The 17,474-nt window shown below is 48.7% G+C and overlaps 3 protein-coding genes across 6 annotated transcripts in view; 2 read left to right on the top strand and 1 right to left on the bottom strand.

The window, feature by feature from the left end:
• Window positions 1-163: 163 nt before the first annotated feature.
• THYN1 (thymocyte nuclear protein 1) lies at window positions 164-5,587 on the bottom strand. Its single transcript, XM_062594390.1, has 8 exons — window positions 5,464-5,587; window positions 4,741-4,824; window positions 3,623-3,849; window positions 3,052-3,120; window positions 2,078-2,170; window positions 1,280-1,375; window positions 515-665; window positions 164-398 (listed from the first exon to the last, which is right to left on the bottom strand). Exons 2-8 carry the CDS (start codon window positions 4,781-4,783, stop codon window positions 352-354), a joined length of 726 nt encoding a protein of 241 aa, XP_062450374.1. The 5' UTR covers window positions 4,784-4,824; window positions 5,464-5,587; the 3' UTR covers window positions 164-351.
• On the top strand, window positions 5,542-13,296 carry ACAD8 (acyl-CoA dehydrogenase family member 8). Of its 3 annotated transcripts, none has more exons than XM_062594387.1 (11): window positions 5,542-5,642; window positions 6,854-6,954; window positions 7,283-7,452; window positions 8,252-8,361; window positions 8,622-8,698; window positions 9,088-9,225; window positions 9,653-9,788; window positions 9,896-9,993; window positions 10,456-10,608; window positions 11,367-11,469; window positions 12,377-13,296. In XM_062594387.1, the coding sequence occupies exons 1-11, from the start codon at window positions 5,594-5,596 to the stop codon at window positions 12,427-12,429; spliced, it is 1,188 nt and encodes a 395-aa protein (XP_062450371.1). In that variant the 5' UTR covers window positions 5,542-5,593; the 3' UTR covers window positions 12,430-13,296. The 3 variants fall into 3 exon arrangements, with proteins under 3 accessions (XP_062450371.1, XP_062450373.1, XP_062450372.1); XM_062594389.1 differs by lacking the exon at window positions 5,542-5,642 and adding an exon at window positions 5,993-6,250; XM_062594388.1 differs by lacking the exon at window positions 5,542-5,642 and adding an exon at window positions 6,273-6,747.
• An 885-nt stretch (window positions 13,297-14,181) lies between these two features.
• Window positions 14,182-17,474, top strand: part of LOC134150625 (beta-galactosidase-1-like protein 2) — a 30,120-nt gene continuing 26,827 nt past the window's right edge. For both annotated transcript variants that reach the window (XM_062594682.1, XM_062594681.1), the window contains exon 1: window positions 14,182-14,289. In XM_062594682.1, the coding sequence (XP_062450666.1) occupies window positions 14,207-14,289 (83 nt within the window). In that variant the 5' untranslated portion in view covers window positions 14,182-14,206. The remainder of the gene's footprint in view (window positions 14,290-17,474) is intronic.

The following is a 17,474-nucleotide window of genomic DNA, read 5'->3' as shown; positions in this document are numbered from 1 at the left end:
AGACAGAAGCCTAATGATACTTTTCTGCAGAAAAATGTCCCTTTGTAGTAGGTGCAACTTCATCAGCTCCTATAGCAAACATCCTCAAGCCAGATGCACTCACTTCCTCTTTTCAGAGATCAATGGCAGGATTTTTCCCTTGCTAAAAAATGAATAGCTGTAATTGATTCTAAAAGGCTTTATTTAAAAATAAGCAAAAGTAAGAGTGTATCAAAGAAGGGGGGACATGAAGCTTTGAATTATGTGCACTCTTGTTTTTGTTGTTGTGACTGAGCAAGTGAACTTGAGGATTGCGCTGGTTTAGGTGTAGGCAGAAGTAGGCTGAGTGGAAGCTGTGCTGCTGTCAGTTTCTTAATGTGGCTTTTCCTCTTCCAGGCTCAAGACAAAATCAAATTCCTCTGCATTGAAAAGGTAAGGAAGAAAAAGTCATAAGTGGAACTTTCTAGTTGTCTGGGTGAAGACTGCCTCTCAGAAGAAATGGCACCAAAAGCCCAGAGGAGGGGAAGGTTCCTACCTTGTGTCAGTGGTTGGATGGAAAGACGTTGTCTTGTGAAAAGCATCATGTTCTTTAGGGGACCTCCATCCGCTTTATGTGCCAGGTGGTGGGCCTTGATTTCAGAAAGGGGGATGAAACGTTTTGTCATCCGCACAAACTGGACATCCACCTGGGAAGTGATGGCAGCAAAAGACCACAGTTGACAAAAGACCTTGGGGGGAAGAGATCTTAAATGGAAATAAATGGCTGATGTGTAGTATCTTAAAGTGGTACGGAAGCTTTTCCTGGCTGAAGGCTACAAGAGCTTTCAGACACTTCTGGCAGGCTGCTTGTTTGCATGGATCTTAGCACTGTCCTCTAACAACATATGTTCATGCAGCCACAGACAGTAAAAAATGAAGATACGGGTTATAACCAGTCAGTGAACAGTCTCTTCCCTTTAATTTAGAATGCCTCAAAACTATAGCTTTGTTTGCTGTAGACCCAGAGTGGTGCTTAAAGATGTTGATTGTCTTTCCTAACCAACAGTTCTGCAATGCAGAGAGGTCAGTTCTACATCCAGGTAGGATTTGAAAACTTAGGGAAATTGATTTTGACAGCCCTATGGACAAGATGGGGGGGGGGGAAGGCAGAGGAAACAATTGGGACTGGATTTTCTCTTGAGAGTGAAAGGCAGTTAGACTGGAATAGAAGCTTAAGATCTGTGATATTAGGAGGGGAGATTCCTAACTTAGCTAGGCTTGCACCTAGCTTGAAATAGATGCATTTTGTTTGCTACATTACCATGGACCATTTGGGGTTCTCTTTTCTGCTGGAGGAATCATAGTGAGGATCCTTCTGATCAAACTGTGTGTGATCGGGGTATGCTTCCTTTACAATCTGAAGCAGAAGGAGAGAAAAATGAGAGAGACATTCTTGTCAGTTAAATACTGTTGTCAGTAAAGACTATGAAAGGCTCATACGAAAGCTGCAATTAGACATAAGGAGTAATCCTGGTGTGAAAATTAGCCTTGCTTCCTCTGACCTCCATTCTAACAGCTTGAGGCATTTCCTTCCTTCACGTTTTTTGGCTTGATGCACTCCAGAACAGTATGGGTGTCGATGAAACAACATCACCTCTTTGAAGAGCATTGTGGAAGGAGCACATATAGCAGAGGGAGAACTGGAAACATGAGGATAGAATCTGTGACAAGTGCTCCTCTTAAAATGAAAAGTTTTTTTGTGCCCTAGGTTTTACACAACTGCCTTGCAGGCTCAGCTCAGCAGAACTTGAGTCACATTTTACTCAGATGCCCTGAGTGTGGAGCAACAATTGACTTGGCTGGAAGCATTCTGTAATGACAGCAGGATCACAGTAGTTTGGTTCCATTTCTCTGGGGAAAGACGACTGGCTGAGTCAGCCCTGCTGTGATATGTACTGTTGAGCCTAGATACCTTAGGCTCATTCACTGTTCTCCTGAGGCTTCTCTTGCACTCATTTTGTTCTGAGACAGAAGTAGAGCTAATGAACTCTTCAGTAATACACTAATGATTTTTTCTTTTTTTATTCTCTGAAACACAGAATAAGCAAGAGGGTCTCACCTTGACAATGCCAACAATCCCAGGCTCTTTACAGTTACTGTGATAGAAGAAGGCCTGCTGACCAAGCTTCATCGCCCTCAGGAAATTCCGTGCCTGTCAGATTTAAACAAGAGACTGAGTTCTTTGTAGGAGAGATGGCAGGCCCTCTCAGGGCTTCATTATAAACAGCTGGAAAGAGGAACAAACAACAGGAGAAGGACATGTGCTTCAGAACTACTCAGATGAGCTTTCCTACAGTTGTCCTACAGATGCTTCATGCTGTAATGAAATGAAGTAAAAACAAGGTTAACCAACAATATCCTGCTGGTTAGAAAGCATGTGGGATTTTAGCAGCTTGGCTACCCTTGTTCAGGGATAGCAGGAGACTTGAGTTCGCTGCAGGAAGCAAGCAGCAGAGCTGGTCTCATTTAGGCAGAGGAAGTCTGTGTGGATCTCCTTTGCACACAAAGGCTGGAACAGAAAGTTGTACATTGACAAGACACAGTATTTGAGTAAGCAAAGACTTGCCTGAAGCTGTCAAGAAAAATAACGGCTGGTGATCTGTTTGAACTCCTTGAGACCAAACTAAAAAAAACTGAGCAATTTGACAGAATATTACTCAGCTGGCTAGAGCATGGTGCTAATAATGTCAAGGTCGTGGGTTCAATCCCTGTATGGACCACTTGTTTCCCTGCTGCGCAGGGAGGCTGGACTAGATGATCTCCAGAGGTCCCTTCCAACCTTACTGATTCTATGATTACTTAGCCTGATTCAGGCTGGCAAGAAGTTTCTGAGGTAGAGGCAATTAAGCATGTATACTCCAGTCAAAATACAACTGTAAAAGCTGGCAGAGTGCACCAAAAGGAAATAACTTCTGCACTGTAACAGGTAAAGGGAACAAGTCATCTGTTGGGAAAGAGGGACTTTTCATTTCCTGAATATTTTCTACTGATACTTCAGTGATCCTGTCTCTAACAATGGATCCTGCTCCTTACCTGGTAGTTTCTTACTCCATCCCAAAAGGTTGTCTGGTTGGGCTGAGCCTTCAAGTCTTCAATGCTGAACTGCCAAATGGAATGAAAATGCAAGGTCAGGTGGCAGTCTGGTCTTTTTTGTCATACTATGTACATTTTTCTTTCTTTTTTTTTTTTTCTAGTTGGTCCTTTAATTATAGTACAAACTTCATAGAACCTTTTGGTTCCCACAGGGTCTAAAGAAAAGACTTCATATACTGGGAACACTAGAGCAGTGTAAAAGCAGGATCTGAAATAGATGCTGTCCCTGCTACAAACATCTAAACGTCCTGAGGACCTGACTTATTCTCTTCCAACACAACAGCCTTAGCGTTTTATCCTTGTAGTAAGAGAGGAAGTATTACATATTTCTATTTCCAGGAGGACAGATCATTGTTGAAAAGTAGTAAAGAAACACAATCATGTTGATATTGCAAACAACTTGAGTTGTCTGATCTTATAACTCTGTGTTTAGGCAATAATGCTTTGGTTAGATGTGAAACTGCTTCCAACTTTGCTGAGTAAGAATACTAGAACAGGTGTCAGTGCTTACTTTCATATCCACTCCCTTCTCGAGCCTGCTCTCTGGCTCCGATTTCAGAAGCCAGTGACAATATGTTTGCTTGCTTTCCTCCCCACCAGAGTCGGATTCTTTTGCTTTTTTCCAGTTCTTCCATCCTGATTTGGAACTCCCAGCTGGAGGTTTTGTGGACTTCTCCTCTTCTTCCTTTTTTTGAGTTTCCTCAGTTTTGGCTATTTTAGCATCAGGCTCCTTTTTATCTTAAAAGAAACAGCAAAAAAGGACCATTCAGATAAAACACGTTTTGTTTCCGATCAGGACTGGTGGTAAGACAATTTTATTGTCCAAGATGGTTTCACATACTGATATTTGCCTGCAGCAGAAGTTTGGTGGGCCTCAGGTGCTAGGTTTCAGGTATTAGCATTACTCATCAGTGTTCTTGAGTATTTTTAACTCATGTCTGAAATAAGGATTTTTTTTTTTTGTGGTGTGCAGAAGCATAGTTTTTAATAATCATAATTCTGCTTATACTGAGGTTTACCAAAAAAAGCTAGGAGGAGCCATGCTCCCCCAATGAGATGTAGTTGATTTATTATTAATAGCAGAGTTACAGGCAACAAACTTGATTTAAGTGAATTTGGAGAATAATAGGAAAATGCAGCAGCGAAGCAAGCTATTCCAACTTCTGCAATAGGTGGAAGCTTTAGATTAAGCTTCCACTGTGCTATTGGTTCAGAGGTGGTCCATATCCCTGTTTCTCCAGGACCTACATAATGAAAACAATTAGTGACAAGTGATTAAAGGATAGGAAGATAATTATTTGCTTGAGTTCCTGCAGCAGATGAGTGACACAGACAACTGTGTAATTCCCTATCTTATGCCTTAAGCACCAGATAATGTTGCCTCAAGTACAAGTCTTTTTTTTGAGTTACATTTCTTAACTGTCTCGTGCTGAGAATACCTCTTTGTCCCTACGGTATGTCTGTTAGACTTGTCTCAGTCACACATGGGTGTTCAGTCTGTTTTTTACAGAGGAAATACTGTCCGTAAGACACTGTTCTGAAAGACACAGTTAAGATGACTGTCTACTTTCATTATAGCCTGGAACCTCAGGTAAGAGATTCTGAATTAATTAGGATGTCTGCACAGACCTGCTGATGCTCCTTTGTCTCTCTTTCTGCTTGGCCAAGGCATCTCTGGTCTCTTCAAATGATATTCTCTTCACCGAGAAGCACCTGCCGAATGAGAGAAGGAAGGAAGAATTATTCCATATTTAGGCAAGCTGAAAAAAAGGACAGTGATCTGAGAGGACAGTGAAAGCTGTACAGTAAATGCAGAGTAGATATATTTCCTTCCTTGAGCTTAGCCTGGGCTCTCTCAACACCATTTCCTGCATCAGTGCAAATCCTGGCGCTGGTCGAGCACCACACCCTTGGCGTGTTGGCGGCCGGCCGGCCGGCCTCCATAGCAGTGCCGTGATGGACGTTAGCAGAAGGGCCCCTTTTCTCCTCAGCAGGGCAGCCATTGGAGAAGAGTTGTGAAGGTGCTTGCCCTAAGTGTGGATATTCCCTGCTATGCGAAAGGAACTGCACTATCGAGGAAGTGAGAACAGCTTGTTTCCAAAGCTTAGTCCAGCCTTGCTCTGGGGGTGTCTGGCTCAGCTTGCTTCTCAGAAATATGCGTGCAAAAGCCTCTTGAGAAAAGGGAGCAAGCTGGCGGGCCCACCTCTGCCCCTTCCTGCCAGCAGCCCTTATCAGAAGTTTTCGGGCTCTGACCCAGCCTCCTCCTGCCAGAAGGTGGGGCATCAACTTTGCCATCTTCCGCGCCAAGCTTCTCTCCTCCCTCCCGCCCCAGGCCCAAGCTCGCCCTCTCACCGGCTCCGGTTGCCGCTGCCCCCTCTCCTCGGACAGGGGGAAAGGATGCTCCTGCGCTGCCCCAGCTTCAGCGCAGGAGGAGGAAACCCGCCGGCCCCCACCCGCCTGGAGTCGGAAGTCGGTAACCGTTATGCAAAGAAGGCATCGCCTGCAGGACTCGCCTCCCCGCCGCAGCCAATGTGCGAGCCGCGGCGGCGGACTACAGCTCCCAGCGCGCCGCGCCGCTCCCAGCGCGCCGCGCCGCTCCCGGCGGCTCCGGCCTGCGGCGGCTCGCGGCGGCGCGGCTATGGCCTGGCGGGCGGCCCCGCGCCTCGCGGCCCGGCTGCTGCCGCCGCCGCCGCGCCCGGGGGTGGCGGCGGGGCGCCGGCCCATCGCCTCCTGCATCGACCGTAAGGCTGCGCGGCGGGCCGGAGCCGCCGGCCGGGCCCCCGCGGGCGGAGAGGGGGGAAAGGCCGTCTCGGGGGGGACCAGCCCGGCGCTGCCGGGCGGCGGAGCGGGGCTGCCGCCCGCTGCCCGCGCTTCCGCGGGGCCGGGCAGCGCCGCTGCTACGCCCGCACGATGCGTGCCGTGCCGTGCCGGCCGCGGCCCCCTCGGTAAAAACCCTCTCCCCTCCCTGGCACCTGCCCCAGAGCCCCGCGGTCTGTCAAGTTTCGCTGTGAACCAAACAGTGTCTCAAAAAGACTCAGTAAAACACCGTGGAAGGAAGGCACTGAGCGCCCCCCTGGCTGCCTGAGCGGTATTTGCGAGTCCCAGCCGTCCTGTGGTTCGATGTCGTCTTCAGATCTCTGTGAGCTGTGGTTACCAAAATAACAGCTGTCCCCCAGCCTGTTTTCTCCTAGAAGATTGCAGAACACTTTATGAGATGAATTGCTTCAATGTTTAAATGTAACTACGCTTAGGATCGAAGAAGCGGCGTCTGGATGAAGTTTAGGAGAGGCTTTATAGAAAGAACGTTGCGTTTATGTGCAAAGCAGGAGTTTTCAAATGCAACGTGTAACTTGCAGGGGAGGTTCTTTTTTGTTTACTTTTTAGGGTCACTTCTTTGAAGTCACAGGGCTGTTTTCTTGTATTGCTTCTGCAGGGACCTACTGAGATGGAGTGACAGCTGGAGTGGACTGTGCAGCCCAGTCTTGCAATTTAGTTGGTGCTTAGTGGGCAGACGTAGCTGGGACCTTGGTTTTGTCCTAAGAAGGACCCTTCCCCAAGCCCATTGACCCCTCCCAGAACACTTCAAGATAACCCCAGGGAACAGATTAATGGTGTCTGCAGCAGAGACCCTGAACTGTATGCCTAAGTTAAGGGACAGTGAACTTGTCTGCTCTATGGAAGTGGTGGTGGTGCTTGCTTTCTCTGCTATGGGCACATATCTGATCTGTTCCTGCTCTTCTAGCATCTGCAGGCTTGACTGCGGAGCAAAGGGAATTCCAAAAAGTTGCCTTTGATTTTGCTTCCAAGGAGTTGGCTCCTCATATGGCTGAGTGGGATGAAAAGGTATGACAGCCTCAGAAGGGTTGCACTGATCAGATTCTTTTCTCCCTCAGGATGTTATTGTCCTTAGCCTTCATTAGAGGGATTCCTGCAATGACTCCTCAGTGCTGCAATTCTGTTTATAGAGACTTTTTTTGAAGATGCTACTGCAACTGGGGTGGGCTTGTGAAAACTTGCGTTTACTCCTGAAGATAGTATCTGTCCAGGGAGCTGCCCCTCCTTTAACCTACCTAACTTCTTAAACTTTGCAGGAGTCTAGGACTCGGTGGCTTAGATATACCAGAAGTGGATTGTGAATATTTACTTGTGATGTCTCCGGCTGTCTTAATAGGAAATATTCCCTGTGGAAGCAATGCGGAAGGCAGCCCAGTTAGGATTTGGTGGGATCTATGTGAAACCAGATGTTGGTGGCTCTGGATTGTCACGACTTGATACCTCCATAATCTTTGAAGCTTTATCAACAGGATGTACCAGCACCACTGCTTATTTGAGCATCCACAAGTGAGTGTGTCTGCAGAGTGGTGGATGGTGTCAGCCTAGTTGAAAAACACAGTTGTTTTTGTTCCAGCTGGAGGCAGCTTTCTTGATGCTGCTTGTTATCTAAAGTTGGGACCCCAAGTAGACATGTCGCTATAAGAATCCCTTGACTGCAGTAAACAAACAGGCTACAAAAATTGAGATGCCAGCAGGAAGTAATTTTAGCTTTGTGGCATGCAAGATGGGATCAAGTCCTGGAATCTGTTCCCTGCTCTTCCACTGCAACCATCTATAGATAGTAACCTGCCTGGAAAATTCCTTTGCTGCTTCAGTCATACAGCAGCATTTGATCGTACAGAACCGAAAGGAAGCAGTTGATATCAGGGCTTCATCCTACTAGGTAATACGGACATGTTCAGTAAAGGGCACACTTTGCACAAAAAGATGGGGTGATGATGCCGCCTTCTTCCAGGTACAGCTTTCCTAAGACACAGGGGTGCTTAACGCTGAGGGAATGCTGATGCTTTAAATGGGAATGTTTTGCTGCACACAGTGAGTCTGTGGCCAATGGAAGGCAGATGTCCTTCTCCCCAGGCTCTGTCATTTTGTCCTATTCCAGTGTTTTTGGGATGCCTCCTGGGGTACATCAGATTAACTGCAGCAGAGATGGAGCAATAAGCTTTCAAGCCTCAGTGCTTTTGACTGATCCCCATGGAGCTTTCTTTCTCTGTTCAGTTGGGGATGCTCCTGTATGGCCCATCTTCCTTCTAGGGCTGCGTTTACATGCCTGCACTACAATGCCACTCCTTCTTTCTCGCTCCAGCATGTGTGCTTGGATGATTGACACCTTTGGGAACGAGGAGCAGAGACACAGGTTCTGCCCATCACTCTGTAGTATGGAGAAATTTGCTTCTTACTGCCTGACTGAGCCAGGTGAGCATCCTGAACCAAAAAAACTTCTTCCCCTCACTCCCAATATGTTTTTTCTGGACATGAACATTCCTTAGAGCCAGAGATTACAAGTTTCTTCTCTTATTCATTTGGGCAATCACAAGGAAATTTGGAAGGGGGAGATTATGATTGCTGAAATGCCTGTGATACAAACCTGTGTGTCCTAGGGTATGAACCCCAGGAGAATTTGCAGGTTCTAGACGCATGTTGCTTCATTGGCAGCTTCCTTACCTCCCAAACAGGAAGTGGAAGTGATGCAGCTTCCCTACTGACATCAGCTAAGAGGAAAGGGGACACCTACGTCCTGAATGGCTCTAAGGTATCTCTTTGTTCATCCTAAAGCTGTTACACGGTGCTGCATGCACAAGGGGGCCTGCGTGTCACCATCCTTTCCATGTAGAACATACTGTCTCATCAGCTTCTCCCAAGGAATGACATGCTCTGCAAAGCATTCACCAGAGCTTAATCCAGATCTCTGAATATCTCCTAGCAGTTGAGTCTGTGCCCTTCAGCTGTGACTCAGTAGATCCTGCTGTTGGGCAGTTCTCCCTGAGGTGCAGCTGAAGTTGTGCTTTACAGAATTTGCTTCTGATGCTTCCTGTTGTGTCTCTTAGACAGTGCCTGGAACAGTCTTTGTATCCCAGCTGCTGCTGCAGGCTCCGTATTAGCATACAATAGCTGACCCCTTCTTCTGGTGCCCCTCTGCAGGCCTTCATCAGTGGGGGTGGCGACACAGATGTATACGTGGTCATGTGTCGCACAGGAGGCCCAGGACCCAAGGGCATCTCCTGCCTGGTGCTGGAGAAGGGGACACCGGGGCTCAGCTTTGGCAAGAAAGAGAAGAAGGTAAGAAACTTGTTATTTCCTGCGTGCTTGATGCAAATGCAGGCCAGAGATAGGCCGCGCTGTGCAAAGCACTAGGGAGCTCTTAGATGGACCCAGAATCCCAGCCTGGCCCTGATTCGTTTTTCCCAAGCCAAGTCCAGGTTAGGTTTGGGGAAGTTTGTGCAATGTCTGCCCTGAGGCAAGTGAAAGATTTTAATCTTGGGAATATGAAAAGGCACAGATGGAAAGAATCTTCTGTAACTGTGTGCATTCTGATTTCTAACTGAGCACACTGAGACCAAACCACATAGACTGCAGGCCCAGAAGTACTCTCTGACAGTCTGGTAATGAGAAAAAGGGGTTGAAAGTACGCTGAGTTGTTCTCTGCTAGGGAGCTGGATGTTTGGTGCCCCTTGAGCAGTCTGGGTGGTACTCTGTTTTTTCCCAGGTGGGCTGGAATTCCCAGCCAACACGGGCTGTGATCTTCGAGGACTGTGTTGTTCCTGTTGGCAACTTGCTGGGAGCTGAAGGGCAGGGTTTCAGCATTGCCATGAAGGGGCTGAATGGAGGCAGAATAAATATTGGTAAGAAAGAAAAAGTGCTGAGAGCCAAGGGAGGTGGGCCAGGATCACGTTACTGTCAGTCTGCTTTAACTTCATATTCACTCTGTGCCCTTGGCTTTTCCCATCAGCCTCTTGTTCATTAGGAGCTGCTCATGCCTCCGTTCTTCTGGCCCAAGAACATCTCACTGTCCGCAAACAGTTTGGGGAACCCTTGGCTAACAATCAGGTAACTTCTCTACCAGATCTGCGCTCCCAGAACTGTGCTCTTCCTGATCCTGGCTGAGCAGGCAGCCAGAGCTCCCTCTTGCATCACAAGGTCTTCCCTGCGAGAAGCTAGGCCTGTAGTAGTCCTGAACTCTTCCCAGCACAACTGTTTTTATGCCTTCTCTATCAGCACCTACTTCACAGAGAGGTTTGGGTGGTAAGAGGTTGGAGGGGAGAGCTTTTGCTTGTGGCACCTATCAGTCAGTTCCAGTGTGAAGTCATGTATGGAGGAAGAGGTTGAGGTTGCAAATGAGACAGAGGTACAACTAAAGGGAGATCTGAGCTTCATGTCAGGAACAGACTTTTCCTGACTAAGAAAGTGTCAGACCTGAGACCTGCGTGAAGGTAGCAGGCATGTGGTTCAGGACACAGGTCCCTCTGAAGATGCTGACCTGATTTTTCTCCTCATCCTGTCTTGTGGTAGTACCTGCAGTTCAGGCTGGCAGAGATGGCAACACGCCTGGTGGCAGCACGGCTCATGGTACGGAATGCAGCGCAGGCACTGCAGGAGGGATGGGAGAATGCAGCTGTGCTATGCTCCATGGCCAAGCTCTTTGCTACTGATGAATGCTTTGCGGTAGGTTCCTCAAACCTCAGTTGGTGTCATAATCAGAAGCTTGGAGACCCCTCTTAGAGCCTGGGATGTCAGAAAGAGGTTTGACAATGCAGGACCGAGACCTGAGCATGTTCAGTGAGCCAGAAACCTCATTTCAAGACCAAGATGTTTTATAGGACAGAAGTCTGCATCCTGTGGAGGCCGCAATCTTAGTTTCTCCACAGTTCAGATCTCTTCTTTCCTAGACCACTTTCTAGAAGTCTGCACCTTAAATATTCCCAGATTAGTAACATTTAGAAGCTATTGTATTTCCTCAGCCCTCTAGACTTTTGCTACCTTTTGTTATGTTTTCTCTCACAAGCTGATAGAAAATGAGGCGTGGAGTCATGTATGAATACAAATCAGAGCCTGAAGAGATTTTCCATGACTGACCGCTAGATGGTGATCTGGCATTTTGATTTTTGCATCACTAGCTCCCTGGAAACACAGCAAAAATTGCCTTGGTTAAGTAAAGCATTTCCTGGGTATTTTTATGCTATAGGAGTCCCATAAATGCATCAATAATTTGAAATGGCACTTAAGTAACATGGTAGCTCTGAGAGCAGCACTGACTGGGGCTGAGCGCTCCTTGCTGTCACACCAGCCTCTGTTAAGAGATGAGGTTAGGAGACCAGAAAGAAGACTGAGCCCTGTTTCCTGGGGTCTTACCAAGCTTCTGTCACTGACTTGTCCTTAGCACCATGCAAGTCTCTTCACCGGTGATGGTATCTTCTCCTTAGATCTGTAACCAGGCTCTACAGATGCACGGAGGCTATGGCTACCTGAAGGATTATGCTGTGCAGCAGTTTGTGAGAGACATCAGAGTCCATCAGATTCTGGAAGGTAAAAGAAGAAGTTCTCTCTAGCAGTGATTTGGCTGGGTACCAGGGGAAGAACAGGTCTGCTAGAGGTCCCTTCCTACCTGGCTTTGGGATTCTAGGGTTTCAGAATCCTTGTGCTCTGAAGATGAGGTCTCCTGGTGTTGTCAGGTGTGTGAGCCTCCTGGCCAAGAGCTATTTTAAACAGGGCAACTAGTTCCTTGGAACAAATACTTGGTTTATTTTCTCTACGGCTTTTGGGAGAAGTTAGGGTGTATTCTAAGAGTCTCGCAGCAGGGGGAGATCTCTAGCTTTTATGCTAGTAATTCTCTGTCTAATTTCATTCCATTAGTTGTACAGACATGTGCTAACACTCCCCAATAATTCCTTTCTTGTGATTCTGGCGTATCTTCAGTCTTTGACGTTTGTGTCTCTAACAGTCTCTGAGCCTGGCTGTGTATACAGCAGCCTTTTCTAATCGTGATTCAGCTGGCTAACCATTTTACTTTCTCTTCTTTGAATTCCCTTCCCCTAGAACAAGGGAACCTGGTAGGGCCACAATCTTGCCTGTGCTGGGTGGGAATACAGTCTTTCTTTCTGTGTTATGTTGTGTGTTACATAGCAAAGCAGAGAACTTGGGTGTTGGCATATACGGAATTCTGTTCGATGTCTGGTGCCCTCATCCTCTGAATGTCCAAAGAAAAAGCAGCACCTGCAATTACCACTCTGGAGCCTTTACTGAGGAATATGTTGGCACTTGGCAGTTAAATTTTGCCCCGGCACCTACTAAATGCCACCTCCAGTTTTCCCTCTGGGAAGAGCTTTTCTGTGCTGCAGAATGGAGATCATGGAAGAATTTTCTTTGCCTTCACTGGGGGCAGAACTGGACTATCTCTTAACTGTATTTCTTCTGCACTCTCATCTTGCTGCAGGTACCAATGAGGTGATGCGGATGATTGTGGCCAGGAATCTGTTACAGCGGTGAAGCCAGGAGCTGTTCTCCAGCCTTAATGTGCTTCATCGCTACAGCGTCATCTGTTTCCCTCCTCTGTTCACCAGCTCTCCCTCTGAGAGTGGAGAGGAGGATACCCAAGTGGAAACAGTCTTTCTGGCTTATACTGACCCCGAGCACAGCTGGGCAGCACCCACGTGCTACCACAGCTCCACTCTGTGCCTGGCAGAGCTGCTGTTACTAGGGAAGTATTGTGCAGCCTAAAGATATAAATCACAGTTGTGAATAAGAGCGTCTGTATCCAAATATTGACTATAGGGTGCTGCTGCCCATCCCTCTTGGAAAGAGAAACACTAGATTTCTTGGTCATCTCTGCTGAGTCAGGACTGAAACAGGCACTTAAAGCAGAGGTAGAGGTGCAACCTAATTGCACAACACTGTTCCTTTTTCTCTATCAGTGAAACATTTAGTTCCAGGGAACTAGTTGCCCTGTTTAAAAGCCTGTCCTCCGAGGTGCTGAATGCATCTCTGGGGACAAGTTAGCCACAAACACTGCAGCTCTAATCACTTGCCAAATGCACGGGCTTTTTAATTGATGAGGAGGATGCCTCTTGTTTATCTAGAAGCATTCCTCTTTCTCTTTTCCCAGCACACTTTTTCTAATGTACCAAGTGCTTGTTCTGCCTTTTCCCACTACATACTGGTGCTTTCTCTATCTCAAGCCTTGCAGTGTCAAGGTACAAGTCAAAAACTAAGGTCTGCACAGAAATTCCTAAACACTGTTGTCTCAGATCAGTACTCCCTGCTGTGCACAGTATAGAGGGAGTAGAAATATTGATAAATTCAACGATTTTTTCCTCAGATATGGAATCAATAAAGCTACGGTAATAAATTTCCTAACAGTGTCAGAGGTCATGGTAATTCTCTTGTGCAGTATCTCCAGTTTTTAACCAGAGATAGCAGAGAAGGTTTTCCATGTATGAGGTTGCAAAAAAGGTTTGTTTCCCTCCACCCCCAACAGTGGGGTCTGTGTTGGCCTCCTCAGCTGAGAAGCAGCTCCTCCTTCCGCTCCCACCACATGCCTCCTACCCGGCCCAGGAAAGGGAGCGGGCGGGCGCAGAGAGGAGGTTAGTGGCAGCGCTGGGTGTTTTCTGACCTTAGGTTATACTTACTAGCTGATAAAAGGCCAGGGCTAGCGGCCCCTGGGTCTTCTCCCCCCTCCTCCTCCAGCATGTTCTGCAAAGGGCGGCTGAAGGCAGAAGCCCTCACGCTTGAGGGAGAAACAGCCTCCGCCGGGCGTCGAAGTCGCCGCCGCCGCGGAGGAGCCGCCAGGCGGCGGCACCGGGGCCAGGGGAGGGGCAGGGCGCTGGCCGCGGCCGCCGCGCGCAGGGCACCGAGGCGCGTAACGGCCGCCCGCGCGCAGGGCACCGAGGCGGGTAACGGCCGCCGCGCGCAGGCCACCGAGGCGCGTAACGGCCGCCCGCGCGACTGCCCCCTCCCACCGCGGCGGCCCCGGCCCCGCCGCTCCTCGCAGCGCTCCGGGGGGAGCGGGGGGAGGGGGCACCCGCCGCGTGACGGGCAGCGGCGCGGCCAATCCGAGGCGCCGCGCACCGTCGCCCCACCCTGCGGGCGGGCGGCAGGCGGCCAATAGGAGGCGCCGCGAGCGGTGGGGGGCGGGGCGCGGCGGCTCGCCGCCAATGGCGAGCGAGCGGGGGGCGGCGGGGCCGGGGGCCGCGGTAACGGCGGGGCGGCGGCGGTGTGGCCGGGGGCGGCGGCGGCGGCGGCGGGGGTCCGGGCCCGTGCGGCCGCCATGTGGCTGTGCGGCGGGCGGCGGCAGCGCCGCCTCGGGGGCGTCGCGCTTCTCATCTTCGTGCTGTGGCTGCTGCTGCGCAGGTGAGAGCCGCCACGCCCCCGCCGCCCGGGGCACAGGGAGAAGGCGGAGGGGGGGTCGCGTCCCGGCGGTGGCGCTGAGGGGGCAGCCGGGCCCCGGCTGCGGGGCAGGAGGCCGGGAGGGGCGGGGGGCGGCTCGGAGCGGGCCGCCCGCGGCAGGTGCCGGCCGGCCGGCGGGGTGCGAGCGGGCGGCGCTTCGCCGCTCGGGCGCGGTCGGCGGTGCGGAGCGCGGGGAGGCCGAGAAGAAAACGGAGCTGACGGAGAAGCGACGAATAAAGGTCCGCGGCAAAGCGAGCCTGAGCGTCGGCGTCTCTCGGCGGCGGGCTCCGGTGCCGGCCCGCGGCGGCGGGAGCGGCAGAGGCAGCGCGCGGGGCGCTCGGCGCGGCTCGGTGCGGCTCGGCTCGGGTGCCGCCGCCTGCCTTTGCGGGCGGTTGCGCTGCAAGGAAAGGTGGAGGCTCCTTGGAATGGGAAAACCTTCCAAAATCTCTGTGCCGCCTGAGGAGGAACCCCCCACTCCCGATTCACTGCAACTTGATAAAATCGAAACTGCGTTTTCTCTTACCAGAATGTGTAGAGAAAGAAGGCGCACCGCTCGGAATCGCTCACTGGGGGAGAGCGTTCCTCCCGCAGGACGAGGATGGGCAGGACTGGAGGGACTAATGCTACAGCCGCGTAGAGATGATTTAAAAGTTTCAAATAAATGTTGCGCATCATACAACAATTTCTTGTCCATCATAAGAAGTAATGGATAAGTAAAGACCTACCACCAGCACCATAAATTCAATTTTGCGTTAGGCTGATGTTATCCCTGTCAAACTTGGCTCTTGCAAGGTTTTACATCATTTGAGCTCTTTGATAGATGAGGCACTTTTGCAAATCAGTTGCTCTGTCAGATCTAACCTATCCTTGAAACTGCCACGGGTGTCTTACTTGCTCACATCAGTGAGCTGCTGCTCATAGCAGCTGCCTATCAGAAAAGTATTATTTTTTTTCTTTTCCTTTGGTCTCATTTGTACATTCCAGGCCAACATCCATTCCTGTATAGTCCATTCCTAAGCACCAAGAAGTTACTCCAGAATCCAACTTAGATCCTATGTGTTTTAGATCACATTACTTTTGAGAGCAAAACTCCTTCCTGGACAAGCATGCATCTTGCATTTCAGCAAGAGCTGCATGGTCTGTCAATAGCTTCTCGGTGCCAAGTGACTGCAGCTCTTCAGTCTGAGTACTGTTGTTCCTAACAGCAAAGCACTGGAGATAATATTTAGGCTACAGAAGATAAATGTATTTATTATCATCCAAATCTTTTTGTATAACCTAGGTGCTTCGTAATGGTTCTTAGTAGTAGGAAGTTGTCTGATCTTCAAAGCTGTAGAGAGCCCTTGACTACTCTTTGCTTAATTGGAAGCAAAATTTTTCTATAGCTGGTCTTGGAGCTGTGCCATATATGTTCTTAGTAGAGAGTTATTGCAAATTAATACCTGATAAAAGCATAGAAGTCTGAGCCTTCTGGAACAGCATATCAGTTAAACACCATATTCATTGGTATGTAATGTTTTTTCCTTGGCTCGGGTCACCTGAAAATAAAATGAACAGTAAAATGCACTGATTGTTATCCAAGCCATCTTGAATCTGTACCTGGGCCTGGTCTGATAGAGACAGGACCTTGGTTGCCACAAAAGACATGAGTAGTGAGCCCAACTTGAAGCTTTCACTTTTTTTCTGGGCAGAGGAAGCCCAGAATAAACAACCAAGTCCTCTGAGGCAGAGCTAAGTAAAGCTTACAGCTTAACTGTGAAGTCCCTTGTCCTCTGAAGACATCCATGTCCGCGTGTCCTTTAGTATGGCCAAAGAAAGCTACTATCTCCATGCTTTTTCCCTTCTATTTTGACTTTTTTTTCTTTTCCAGTAGCTTTCTCTCCCAACTGTTCTGGGTATGTTGTAGAGCAATAGCAAGGCTAAATATATCTCATGCAGAGAGGATTTCATCAAGGCTTTTTTTTACAGACGCAAATGCGTTAGTATAGCTGTCTAGTTTAGGAATTAACTGCTGACTTTCCTATTCCCCTTGGAGTGTTTGCACTTCAACTTAGGGCTTATAAAGACAGATTGTTGAGGACTAACTTATCCAACCCAGTTTCAAAGCTTCTGCTCTGGGAAACTTGGTAATCTAAGCTAAGTTTTACAGCGCAGGCTCGCTTGAGTTGTGCTCCTGGCTTCTCAGCTTGTGTTCTGGTGGGATACCGGTGACCAGTCAGGCTCCTCATGCTCTGCAAAATGCACAAGAATTCTTCTCTGTGACCCACGTGAAATGGAGGGCTAGAAATACTTCTATCCAGAGGTGGTGGTGTGACAATCCTTGCATGTACAGTGACAGTGAGGGAGAACTAGTTGCAGAATGTACATGTTGTGCTCCCTCCCTGATGAGGCGTCTTCCAGTGTTCACAAATGACATTACTTTTTCAGAGATGGGCAACGCGGAGTTTAATCAGAAAAACAGACTTCACTGGAGCAGGGAGGAAATGACTGCAGAAGGTCCAAGTAGGCCAGTAAGCTTTAGGAAAATGTCAGTAAAAGGTTCTTTGAAGCCTCTGTTCTCATTACAGAAGTGAGAAGACATCTACTGGGAGCTATACATTGCTCTCAAGAGCCAGCTCAGGATAACAAGATGAAGCTGTGCTGAGTCATACAATTTTCTCTCAGGAAAAGCAAGTTGAACATGTCCTAGTGAGAGATACGTATTTCAGGATATGTAGGATAATCTGTAAAAAAACTTTATCTGAACTGCATGCTCTAGAAAGCTGTGGGGTCTGGGAGCTTTTTACCAGTCCCCTGTGGTAACAGAAAGCACTAGAGGCAGGGAGATTTTAGGGTAGGAAACTCAAAGAGAACTTGCCATCTAAGTTATGTCCAGGATTAAGAAGATAAGCTTAAGTGATTTGTTTATTTTTGTCTGGCCACATATGCTTCCTGTGGGCTGGACTCACTCCACCACCAGTGCACGGTTAGCATTAGTATTGTGTGCAGGTGCAATATAGGACTTTATCTAGGTCAGAAACTGATTGAAAACTTAGTGTTTTTTTCAACCTAAACTTTCAGAATTGGAATGTTGCATTTCTTGTCCTCTTTGAGTTTTCTGCTTCAGGATTGTCACCAAACAATAGAAGGAGATACAGCTGCTATTTCAG

This window comes from Rhea pennata, chromosome 24 (assembly GCF_028389875.1).
Source record: "Rhea pennata isolate bPtePen1 chromosome 24, bPtePen1.pri, whole genome shotgun sequence".
Lineage (NCBI taxonomy): Eukaryota > Metazoa > Chordata > Aves > Rheiformes > Rheidae > Rhea > Rhea pennata.
This window is presented reverse-complemented; position numbering and strand designations above follow the sequence as displayed.

Excerpts from the sequence above, each read along its gene's own strand:
- ACAD8 (XM_062594387.1), top strand. The coding sequence starts at position 5,594 with ATGCAAAGAAGGCATCGCCTGCAGGACTCGCCTCCCCGCCGCAGCCAA. Across the intron at positions 5,643-6,853 it reads GCCTCCCCGCCGCAGCCAAT|CATCTGCAGGCTTGACTGCG; the intron begins GTGCGAGCCGCG and ends CTGCTCTTCTAG. Across the intron at positions 11,470-12,376 it reads AGTCCATCAGATTCTGGAAG|GTACCAATGAGGTGATGCGG; the intron begins GTAAAAGAAGAA and ends ATCTTGCTGCAG.
- THYN1 (XM_062594390.1), bottom strand. The coding sequence starts at position 4,783 with ATGCCTTGGCCAAGCAGAAAGAGAGACAAAGGAGCATCAGCAG. Across the intron at positions 3,121-3,622 it reads AGAAGGGAGTGGATATGAAA|TTCAGCATTGAAGACTTGAA; the intron begins GTAAGCACTGAC and ends TCCATTTGGCAG. Across the intron at positions 2,171-3,051 it reads ATGGAGTAAGAAACTACCAG|GCACGGAATTTCCTGAGGGC; the intron begins GTAAGGAGCAGG and ends TAAATCTGACAG.